We start from the raw sequence: 12,371 nt of genomic DNA, 5'->3' as shown, positions 1-12,371 counted from the left end.
TTAATTTTCGGCACAGAGGTTCATTGACTTTGCAAGCAAAGGTGCCCGCCAAACTGACCCCCCATCAAACTGACCTCATCAGACTCACCCCATCAAACCAATCCCATCACACTGATCGCATCAAACTGACCCCTCAACCTGACTACAGTATATCAAAGTCTCTATTCTGTTTTTCAATAGAAACTTATTTAAGTCTACAGACAAATGAAAGTATATTTATGCCAGAAATAACCGGGTTAAACTGAGGGAGGGAACCAATCACATATTAATCACCTTTTTTTTGCAATACTTTTGGGTAAATGTACATATTATAAACAATATAATCGCCTGAATGGTAATAAAATAGCTCGTGCTTTTATGTTGAAAATGGTATAATATACCGACAAGTTGAAGAGAAAGATACAGCATCACTTTGTTCCAGACTATACAGCTGAACTCTTCTCCAAGCTGAGGGACGGACCACCTTATACTTTTTCTCCAAGGTTAATGGACCGATTGCGCCAACTTCATTTCGCTGCTACAACTGCTGCCTCTGTATTTGACTGAAGAAGCCTACGTGTGTCTTACTCGTCATTCTTTGCTTTCTTGATCTCTCAATCATATTATTAAGGAATAGCAAAAGCAATGAAGTAAAAAAGGCGTTTTGTGTAGCAGAGACCAGTGTACCATTTATGTGCTCACAAAACCTTTGTCAAAAAACTTATAGGTTGCAGAATCATTATGTAAATCTTCCCAAATAGAACAAAATAGTGAATCAACAGCTCGTCCTTATAATAACACATTATAATGTGTTATTATCATCCAAACGTGTAGTGGTTGGCTGTCCATCACGAAAGTCAACTAAACGTTAGATCATGCATAGTTGCACGTGCAATTCTTCCCTCATATTTAAATGCTCCCATTTCCACCCATATATTTAAATGCTCCCATTTCCATCCATATATTTAAATGTTCCCATTTCCATCCATATATTTAAATGCTCCCATTTCCATCCATATATTTAAATGCTCCCATTTCCACCCATATATTTAAATGCTCCCATTTCCACCCACATATTTAAATGCTCCCATTTTCACCCATATATTTAAATGCTCCCATTTTCACCCATATATTTAAATGCTCCCATTTTCACCTATATATTTAAATTCTCCCATTTTCACCCATATATTTAAATGCTCCCATTTCCACCCATATATTTAAATGCTCCCATTTCCACCCATATATTTAAATGCTCCCATTTCTACCCATGTATTTAAATGCTCCCATTTCCACCCATATATTTAAATGCTCTCATTTCCACCCATATATTTAAATGCTCTCATTTCCACCCATATATTTAAATGCTCCCATTTCTACCCATATATTTAAATGCTCCCATTTCCACCCATATATTTAAATGCTCCCATTTCCACCCATATATTTAAATGCTCTCATTTCCACCCATATATTTAAATGCTCTCATTTCCACCCATATATTTAAATGCTCTCATTTCCACCCATATATTTAAATGCTCTCATTTCCACCCGTATATTTAAATGCTCTCATTTCCACCCGCATATTTAAATGCTTACATTTCCTCCCATATATTTAAAAACTTATATTTTCACCCATATATTTAAATGCTTACATTTCCACCCTCATTTAAAAGCTAACAACTCCACAATTATATTTCAAAGCTTCCATATCCTTTTCTTGTATTTAAATTCTTGCATTTCCTCTCTTGCATTTAAATATTTCCATATCCTCCCTTATACTGAAAAATTACATTGTAAAACATTTAAAAAATATTATCAATATAAAACCTGATCGCAATTTTATTTTTAAACTCTAAGGATTCAGTGATTACACTTATAAACTCTCGTTAATCCAATTAAACACAAAACGAACCAATTTTGCTTCGTTTAATACATTAAAATTTCAATTTCGCTACTTAACTAAGCAAGCAAACCAAGAAGGTACCATTTAATTACGTGAAATGGAGTGTTTATGTTTCATTTGTAAACAGTGTGAAACAAAAACACTTTTCGTCCAGTATAAGCTTTACGAAGTTATATATAAACGGTATACAATACCGACAAGACAGAATTAAACACATGGGCAACATCTGGGTACCTTTAATGTGAAGGCTGTAGAGGTAATCAGTTGGTAAACTGAGGGACTGATTACCCAGAAGTTGCATTTTACGAAGTTATCTTCACAAAGCTTACTTGATAATGATCACTAGACCAAACGTTAGTTTAATAAAAGCCTAATCTGTCTATGTGTGCTTTGATTTATTATAAATAATAATGTTATATGCGCTTTATATATATATATATATATATATATATATATATATATATATATATATATATATATATATATATATATATATATATATATATACTGTAGAGAATCAGAGGAACAGAAACAAAGCTTTTTATCTAACAACGTTTCGCCCTCTGTTACTATCATATAGAAATCGTAGATAATATGGGAATACCCGAATTAGAATTGAAAAAGCCTGTAGCGGGGGCGAAATGTGATCAACAAGACGCTGTCAGTTTACTGCTGCTCTTTTGTCTTTATTTTCGTCATGTACTTTAAAAAAGTCCCATTCCAGGCGAAACGTCGCTAATTAATCTTACTCTGTTCAATGTGTCTTTTTTTTTCATTTGTCTGGTTTCGTCACCCATCTACTCAATTCCTACACAAATAATCAGCACCTAAGAGAGAGGAGCTTACCAAGACGATTCGGTCCGACTTAGACCATTTACAAAGTCACATTATGACGATGTCTTGAGTCCTCTCTCCTATGTGCGGATTGTGTGTGTGTATTGCTCCAGTCTCGGTATTGTGCCCTTTTGGTCTTTATTCTATTATATCACAACGGCGCCCCACATACATAGGTCGGAGTAGATGATTGAGGGAGAGGAAATCCCGCAAGCCGTGGCTGGAGGCCCCACCTGGTATAGAGGAGCCCCTGAAGTATTACTCGAGGGCCCGTAGTGGCATACATACACACGGCTGACTATTCTTTCGTACTCTGAGAAATAGACAGCACCACATCCTACCTCCCTCGTGTGACCCCACATCATCTGCAAGAGAAAGGAAAAAAAGATTAGCGTTAACGAAGAAAAAGGCACAATGCAGTGACTGTAACAATACATACTGTGACTTTGTAAATAGTCCTATTTTTGCACGCCATTTATATGTCGTGCCGAGCAGGTAAAACGTACGATTTTGACTTAAATAGCAATCCTCTTCTTGCCGAATAAGGCAAGAAGAGCAAAAATCATTCTGAACCTAACGAGAAAAATATATTTCACTGTGTTTATTAAATTATTGTAAACTTATCTAAAATATATTTAGTTAGATTACGCTAAATCACATTACGCTTGTTATAATAAGGTTAAGTTTTCTAAAGGTTCTTATGGTACAAAATTAGTGATTTTATACAATAACATAAATGAAAAAATATATCTTTAAACGTATACGAGAAAATTTTAGAAAGAACATAATTTTAAATGAGTTCTTGCCAACTGACCAGTTTTACCTATTCGGCACGACATTATAATATATATAATATATATATATATATTATATATATATATATATATATATATATATATATATATATATATATATATATATATATATATATATATATATATATATATATATATATAAAGGATTAGAAATATACAAAGGGTGTTTAAGTCAATGCTGGTCAGACATATACGAGCACAGAACCACACAACTAGTTAGGACATTTATAAAGCAAAATCGGTGCGGAATAAGTTTTTATTGTGGCAATAAATCTTTTTCAAGTCATCCATGGCTTGGTAAAGTCATGGCACAGCCAAATGCTGAAAATAATAACTTATTCTGCAACCTGTGTCTTTACTCTAGAAAAACTTTGAAAGTTTTTTTTTTTTACAGTTTCACTGTCACCTAAGCTTAAAATTCGCCTGTGTGTCATCTAAATATTCTAAATCTTGGAGTCGTTTGTGCATCAGCTAAATTTAGACTAACCTGAGTATAATGGTAAATATTTCTCTGAGAGTCAACAATATGGAAGCTCTCCGCGTAGCTCCTGGGCATATCAGTGACTTCCTCGTACCACTGGTGGACAGCCTCCGCCCAGTTCTGCTGACGGGAATAGCCAGGGCATAGATATTATGAAACTGGTTCATTAAACAAACCACGGAACGGGCGGGGATTGAACTCCTGGCAAGTTAGTCCTAAAACTCACGGCCAGTACTGGGAACAGTAATCATACAGGCATAATAATAAGGGGCTGACCCAATAAATGTGGCAATATACAACCCACCACACAACAACAATAGACACAGGAAAGAAAACGACTTTAAAGAGATTATTTTCCATGTGGCTTAACTTTTTTATATTTTTATCTTTTTATTTCCTTTAATTGTTATAGTTTTACTATGCCATAAGAAAAAAAAGATTTTTTTTTTTGTAACAGAGAAAGTTACCTGATTCAGAAACTCAATGTTTATATCTCAAAGATTATTGTTATGCTCACAGGAATGCGCAAGACTCTTGGGGTAATACAACACCTGGAAGAATGTGTGCCAATCAGGTTTGATCCTTAGATGGATGAAGAGCTTTAAAGAAAATAGGATTTGCAAAACCTGTGAGGGTTATATAACTGACGCTGAGAACACGACTTAAAAATTATTCCTTTGTTTATACGGATTCGTTTTATGCGAATTCGTTATTATGAAGTGTCTTACCTCAATCAGTAATTTTGTTTGCGTGATAAGATAAGATAAGATAAGATTTCGTTCGGATTTTTAACCCCGGAGGGTTAGCCACCCAGGATAACCCAAGAAAGTCAGTGCGTCATCGAGGACTGTCTAACTTATTTCCATTGGGGTCCTTAATCTTGTCCCCCAGGATGCGACCCACACCAGTCGACTAACACCCAGGTACCTATTTGCTGCTAGGTGAACAGGACAACAGGTGTAAGGAAACGTGTCGAATGTTTCCACCCGCCGGGAATCGAACCCGGGCCCTCCGTGTGTGAAGCGGGAGCTTTAGCCGCCAGGCCACCGGGCCACCACCAGGCCACCGGGCCACCGCAATCGGAACAGTATGCAAAACATCACTCGACTCACAAAATCGTAATGACACTATCGATTGGAAACAAACAATACCTCGGGTTGGATTAGAACCCGCGATCAAAGTCTCAAAACTCCAGATCGTCGCGTTAGCAACTGGGCCACCTGGCTTATTAAGGCCCATTGGCTAACGCGACGGTCTGGATTTTTGAGACTCTCTGGTCGCGGGTTCTAATCCCACCCGTGGAATGGTTTGCAAAACATCATATATTTTTATTAATAGGAATCAGACATTGATGGCCGCTGTACACTAAGTGTCACAGCCTGGAACACATCTATAAAGAAAAAAAAAAAGGCACAATACCGTGAATGGTACAATACACAACTAACTCGCACATGGGAGAAAGAAGCTTATGAAGACGTTTCGGTCAATGGTCCAAGTCGGGCCGAAAAGATGTTAAAAGCTTCTTTCTTCTATGTGAAGGTTATTTGTGAATGAAACGCATCTGGTGCATGAATCATGAATCTAGTCCTGGGTTTCATCAGTGCTTGAAGTATTAAAGCAAATAACAAGGTGGTTTAGGGTAGGATAGACAGTTGGGTGGGTGAGAAGGATTCTATTTAGAAGGAGCTGCTTAGTAAGTACCAGTAGGCCTGCTGCAGTGTTCCTCGATTCTTATGTTTTTATACAAAGCGGTGAGAAGTGGTCTTACAAGAAAACGTACCTGAGAAGGGTCAACACCAATGTGATAATAAATATTTTGGCCCACCATGTAGTTACGGGAACAGATTCTTCGTTCTTCAAACCCGTTGTGAGCGAATAAACACTGGTTAGCCCAAGCCTGTAGCCATATAAAATATGTATTACACACACAGTTATATATATATATATATATATATATATATATATATATATATATATATATATATATATATATATATATATATATATATATATATGCAAAACAACCACTCTGAAAGAATAGAGAAATTCCAAGCGCTTTCGTGACTACTCACATTATCAAGGAACTATCAAGGAACTATTATCAAGGAACTATAGTTCCTTGATAATGTGAGTAGTCACGAAAGCGCTTGGAATTTCTCTATTCTTTCAGAGTGGTTGTTTTGCATATTTTGAAATCACCTGTTTACTGTGATCTTACTGCATATATATATATATATATATATATATATATATATATATATATATATATATATATATATATATATATATATATATAAAGTAGCTTAAAGACTATTAAATACAGTGCCTACTATTGGCAGGTAAATGCAGTGCAGTGTTCCTCCACACTTACGTTTTTGCATCTCTTTCTTGGACCAAGAGTCCTTCAACTACATCAAAGCAACTTCATCCTCTTTCTAATGACGCGAACATTGTGTTTATGTATTCATTTAGACAGTAGTTACACAAAGTTTTTTCCTGCACAGACGCGGTCTAAACACTAAGTTTAAATAATAAGATATTACAAGGACTTCTATGGAAATAAACCATCTTTTCTGGCTTTTTATTGGGTTAACCTTTGTAATTTACACTCTGTATAATAATTGCACTTGTGTGTACCTGTGCTAAATAAACTTACCTACCTGGGCAACAACAGCTAGCTCGTCATTCCAGTGGAGAATGTACATGTTTGCTGCCTGTGGCTGGGGTCCAGGATCCCCGCGGTGCTCCCTCCCGCTGGCCACCTGGTGAAGGCACGAGGAAAACAACTAGTCAAAGCGAGTTCCTAATACCCAAGTACAATACTGAGTACATTTCATGTATGTCTCTATCTATTTATGTTTGCTAGGAGGCCTTACACTTCAGCATCAATCTAGTTATTACAGACGACTAGAAATAACCCTCACACTTATAAAATAGGTGATTTATAGCCAAGAAACTAAAACAATAGAACAAATATGCGAAAGGGGTCTTGCAGACTACCTGAATTTAGTCAAAAAGATTAACACAGGAGTTTAGAGGCTGTTCTACTTAGATTATGAGGCACAGTTTCGATCTCTTTACCACTGAATGCAGATACACTTGAACGTTTTTAATGTCTTGAAATGTACATAACTGTCTTTATCCAGTTCTAGTTTTAAAGTTGGTTTAGTTTCACATTCATCCATTTAGGATAACTTTTATTAGATCTAACGCCTCTGAAGAATACATGTCCTTTAGGCAGGTTGTGCATTACTCAGTAAAATGTCAAATGTAACTAGCCTCTGAGGGTGTTGCATAACTAACCTTGGCTCTGAAGGTGTTGTGTAACCATAATATCTCTTCTTTCTCCTCCAGTGAGACTCCCGTTCTGGTGATGGAACAAGCAGCATTAGCTCCCAACACCATGCTGTGCCGAGGGTGAAACTTTGAATAATCGCATACAAGACTTTTCCTTCGATCCGTTGTGGTCGGCTGTGCTAGTTGCAATGAATCTTGTACTGTAGTCTGGAATGGGATATTTTCATTTGGTTTAAATGAGACTCTTGCTATAGGTTGTTGTAGAATTTGTGCCGTGGGCTGGAAGTTGTTTTCTGTTGGCTGGGATGAAAGTTGTGCTGTGGGCTGGAAGGAGTTCTCTTCTGTTGGCTGGAATGAGTCAAGGTTTTCAGGATGACAGATGAGTGAATTTGCTGAAGAGATTTCTTCGCTAGACCGGTAAGCCTTTGTTTCATTTGGTTTGATGTGTGATTCTGCTTGAAAGTTATTATAACGAGTTGTGTTTACATGGCAGATTGGCGTGACAGGTGGCTTGGAAGTGGTAGTTGGCGGTGGTTTGCGTCTCACTGGGAATGGAATCCAGAAAGTGACGGAAGACCCGGAGGGCTTTAAAAAGACTGATTTTGAGACCAAAGCACGTAGAAATCCTTCCACAGAACGACCTGCAAAAGCCAGTTTCCGCGTAAGTGAATTAATATTCCCACTAGGTCGTGAGAGTAAGAAATTGCACACTCTGGCTACGTATGTACTGTTTGGGACTTGGAATAGCCAGGACATCGGTTCGATCCCCGAAACGCTTTACATGATTATTCTCTAATTACAATACATGTATGCCTGATATAAAGTACTATTTTCTTTATTTTCCGACATTACGTTTGTAAGCCACTGAATAAAAGAACCTACTTTATCATCATTGCCTCTATCTGATAATAGTAGATAGTCCTCCATCGAAATAGCGAGTATATAATCCGTCCACTGAAATTTTGTTCTGCTTCGTTTGTTTCTCCTCACTATTTTCTGCAGTATGGAAATGAAGATGTTTCTCAGACCAACTTGGTTCATCCTGGGTCATCAGTCCTTCAAAATATACAAACCCGAATAAAATCTACGTTTAGTTACGCTTGGTAATGTAAATTTTGTTCCCTAAAAGCTTCCTATTCTAACAAATACCGTAACGGACAAATGAAAATGCCTAACTTTGAGAAACACGTATTTACATAAAAGGACACAAATGTGACCTTCACGTAACATTTTGACGGAAATTCTACCATTTTTACCAATGCGTAAAGGGCAACTAAATCTGTCTTCGTTAACAGCTTTTCACCGCGATGAAAAGCTAAAACGGACTATGAAATTAAAGTTGCTAGGGATTCTAAAACTAACCCAAAAAGTTTTTTCCAGGTATTTAGAACAAAAGTCAGAGATAAGATAGGTCCCCTTAAAAATAACTATGGGCATCTTACTGACAAAGAGAATGAAATGTGCTCGATTTTAAATAATTATTTTCTCTCGGTTTTTACACAGGAAGACACTAATAATATTCCAGTAATTAATTTTTATAGTGGGCCAGAAGATGATAAATTATGTAACATCACAGTCACTAGTGAAATGGTTGTGAAGCAGATAGACCGACTGAAGCAAAATAAGTCACCGGGTCCTGATGAGTTTTTTTCAAGGGTTTTTAAAGAATGCAAAATGGAACTCTGTGAACCATTAACTAATATTTTTAATTTATCTCTTCAAACAGGTGTAGTGTCTGATATGTGGAAGATGGCTAATGTAATTCCTATTTTTAAAACTGGGGACAAGTCGTTTCCGTCAAATTACCGCCCAATAAGCCTGACCTCAATTGTAGGCAAATTACTAGAGTCAATTATAGCTGAGATTATAAGAAGCCATCTCGATAAGCATAGCTTGATTAATGATACTCAGCATGGATTCACAAGAAGCCGGTCTTGTCTAACTAATTTATTAACTTTCTTCAGCAAAGCTTTTGAGGCTGTTGACCACGATAAAGAATTTGATATTATTTACTTATATTTTAGTAAGGCTTTTGATAGAGTTCCGTACCAAAGACTGTTAAAGAAATTGGCAGCTCATGGCATTGGGGGAAAAGTGCTCTCGTGGATCGAGTCATGGCTCACTGACAGGAAGCAGAGAGTGTCCATAAATGGGGTTAAATCCGAGTGGGGATCAGTAACAAGTGGCGTTCCACAGGGATCAGTCTTGGGCCCGTTGTTGTTTATAATATATATCAATGATCTTGATGAGGGAATTACTAGTGATATGAGCAAATTCGCCGATGACACAAAGATAGGTAGGATAATTGATTCAAACGTAGATGTTAGGGAACTTCAGAAAGATTTAGACAAACTCTATTCTTGGTCAGAAAAGTGGCAGATGCAGTTCAATGTAGGGGGTTATGGTAAGCAGCAACCTTAAACCAAGACAGCAATGCCTAAGCGTACGTAATAAGGCAAATAGATTACTGGGATTTATATCAAGAAGTGTAAGCAACAGAAGTCCAGAGGTCATACTGCAGCTTTATACATCATTAGTAAGGCCTCACCTAGATTATGCAGCTCAGTTCTGGTCTCCATATTACAGAATGGACATAAATTCATTAGAAAACATTCAGCGTAGGATGACTAAATTAATACATAGCATTAGAAATCTTCCTTATGAAGAAAGATTGAGGACTCTTAAGTTACATTCACTTGTTAGACGAAGAATGAGGGGAGACCTGATCGAAGTGTATAAGTGGAAGATAGGTATTAATAAAGGGGATATTAATAAGGTCTTGAGGATATCTCTCCAAGAGAGAACCCGCAGTAATGGATTTAAATTAGACAAGTTTAGATTTAGAAAGGACATAGGAAAGTATTGGTTTGGAAATAGGGTAGTTGATGAGTGGAACAGTCTACCTAGTTGGGTTATTGAGGCTAGGACTTTGGGTAGTTTCAAATTTAGGTTGGATAAATACATGAGTGGGAGGGGTTGGAATTGAGTTGGACTTGCACATCAGAGCTTATTTCTGGGGTAGCATTGAAAATTGGGTTGGGCAAATGTTTTGTTAGTGGGATGAATTGTAAAGGACCTGCCTAGCATGGGCCAACAGGCCTGCTGCAGTGTTCCTCCTTTCTTATGTTCTTATGTTCTTATGAATAAGACATGTGTAACGCCTGGGTATCCTTAATGATGGACAAGTCTCGTCAAACTGTGTTTTTTCTCGTCACAATACAGAATGCATTCAACAGGCGATATCTAATATGCAAAATGTCCACGGCGAAAAAATAGTGAAATTCCAAGTGATTTCGTGATTTCTCACATTATCGGTGCGAGAAGTCACGAAAGTGCTTAGAATTTCACCGTTTTTTCCCACTTATTTTGCACAATATAGAATATTAATTCCCTGTATTGGCTCGAGAAAGCCATTGGTTGGCGAAACGTCTCGGTCAATAACGATACCCGAGTGTTGCACACGTGTCTTATCCATCAGCTCCCTGGTATTGTTTATTATTAACGTTATTAATACATCGAATCACACAGATGAATACGAGACATTTCAACTCTCAGGATATACACTGAGAGGCGAATTTCTCTCGGCATTTCTATGCTGAGAGTTTACTTTAATCCCTGATAAATTAGACACATGTGCAACTGTAATAAAGTTGGTAGAATTACCGACAATATGTAAAGTAAAAGGACACAAGTGCAACTAATGTGACATTTATTGAAGATTGAGACACTTATGCAGCATATGGAAATCTTTATTCAGGAAACGTTTCGCCACACAGTGGCTTCATCAGTCCATACATAGGAGAAACTTGAAGAACAGGAGGAGAATGAGGTAATCAGTCCCTCAACTTTGAGTCGACTCAAGGTTGAGGGACTGATTACCTCATTCTCCTCCTGTTCTTCAAGTTTCTCCTATGTATGGACTGATGAAGCCACTGTGTGGCGAAACGTTTCCTCAATAAAGATACCCAAGAGTTGCACATGTGTCTAATTTATCAACATGTCGGTTCTCTGAACCATTCATCTACAAACTTTAATCCCTATTTTAGGAATTAAAGCATCCTTAAAGACCTTTTGTTGGGGCAGTAGGCCTTCTGCAGTGTTCCTCCAGTGTTCCTCCAGTGTTCCTCCATGATGTTAAAATGGTATAAAAGTTGATAGAAGCAGAAGATACTTGAAGACTTGTTGTATATGTGTCTTACCTAACAACAGTGTTCCTCCATGTTCTTAGTGTAGTCGATTAGTATAAAATTCCATTAGTTAACCAACTCACGTAATATAATCTGTTTTTACACGTTGCATTGCTTAAGATTGTGCTTTAGAAAGTCTTGGAAAAGCTTAATGTTAAAAATAAAGCGTCGTATAAAGATTTTTTTGTGTGTTACGTGTGTTTATATCCTCTTGTCGGCTTGCTGGCTAAGTCAGCCATACTTAGTTGGTTACGTAAGTAAGGTTATTCAGGTATACACAAGTGCATAGCAGCATATGTGTAGAGAACCCAGGACAACCCAAAAATGTCAGAGTGACTTATTTCCATTGTTTAAAGTCTATCAACTACGCGAGGGTTATTAAGGCTACACGTCGCTTGTTCACCACCAGAGAGGACATTTTAATTACTTTTAATGGATTAAAGTAAATACTGAGTGTATAAAGACCGAGAAACATACACCTCTCGGTGTATATTAAAGTCACCAGTTGAACTCACCTTGTATAACAAGCAGGACAAGTAGGAACAGAATCAGCAGCAGAGGTCCGCTAGTCGCCATGGTCACCAGGTGTCTGACATTGACTGCTTTCCACTGTTATACCCCTCAAGGAAGGTTCCTTGATGTTGGTGAGGGGCTCTTGATTTAGGGAATTGGATCTGTGCTCCAGTTCCCCGAATTAAGCCTGAATGCCTTCCACATCCCCCCCCAGGCGCTGTATAATCCTCCGGGTTTAGCGCTTCCCCCTTGATTATAATAATAATAATAATCCACTGTTATAACTCCAGTTCCCCGAATTAAGCCTGAATGCCTTCCACATCCCCCCCCCAGGCGCTGTATAATCCTCCGGGTTTAGCGCTTCC

General features: G+C 37.5%; 1 protein-coding gene across 3 annotated transcripts; it reads right to left on the bottom strand.

The window, feature by feature from the left end:
- Positions 1–2,365: 2,365 nt before the first annotated feature.
- Positions 2,366–12,104, bottom strand: LOC128701901 (CRISP/Allergen/PR-1). Of its 3 annotated transcripts, XM_070099821.1 has the most exons (6): positions 12,009–12,104; positions 7,313–7,947; positions 6,670–6,771; positions 5,790–5,906; positions 4,016–4,129; positions 2,367–3,078 (listed from the first exon to the last, which is right to left on the bottom strand). In XM_070099821.1, the coding sequence occupies exons 1-6, from the start codon at positions 12,067–12,069 to the stop codon at positions 2,860–2,862; spliced, it is 1,248 nt and encodes a 415-aa protein (XP_069955922.1). In that variant the 5' UTR covers positions 12,070–12,104; the 3' UTR covers positions 2,367–2,859. The 3 variants fall into 3 exon arrangements, with proteins under 3 accessions (XP_069955923.1, XP_069955924.1, XP_069955922.1); XM_070099822.1 differs by lacking the exon at positions 4,016–4,129 and having other exon boundaries at positions 2,366–3,078; XM_070099823.1 differs by lacking the exon at positions 5,790–5,906 and having other exon boundaries at positions 2,366–3,078.
- Positions 12,105–12,371: the final 267 nt, after the last annotated feature.

The sequence above is a fragment of the Cherax quadricarinatus genome, chromosome 69, assembly GCF_038502225.1.
Source record: "Cherax quadricarinatus isolate ZL_2023a chromosome 69, ASM3850222v1, whole genome shotgun sequence".
NCBI classification, from domain to species: Eukaryota; Metazoa; Arthropoda; class Malacostraca; order Decapoda; family Parastacidae; genus Cherax; species Cherax quadricarinatus.
The sequence above is the reverse complement of the archived record's forward strand: the minus strand, read 5'-3'. Positions and strand labels throughout refer to the sequence as shown.

Excerpts from the sequence above, each read along its gene's own strand:
- LOC128701901 (XM_070099821.1), bottom strand. The coding sequence starts at position 12,069 with ATGGCGACTAGCGGACCTCTGCTGCTGATTCTGTTCCTACTTGTCCTG. Across the intron at positions 5,907-6,669 it reads AGCTAGCTGTTGTTGCCCAG|GCTTGGGCTAACCAGTGTTT; the intron begins GTAGGTAAGTTT and ends ATATGGCTACAG. Across the intron at positions 3,079-4,015 it reads ATATTTACCATTATACTCAG|ATGATGTGGGGTCACACGAG; the intron begins GTTAGTCTAAAT and ends TTTCTCTTGCAG.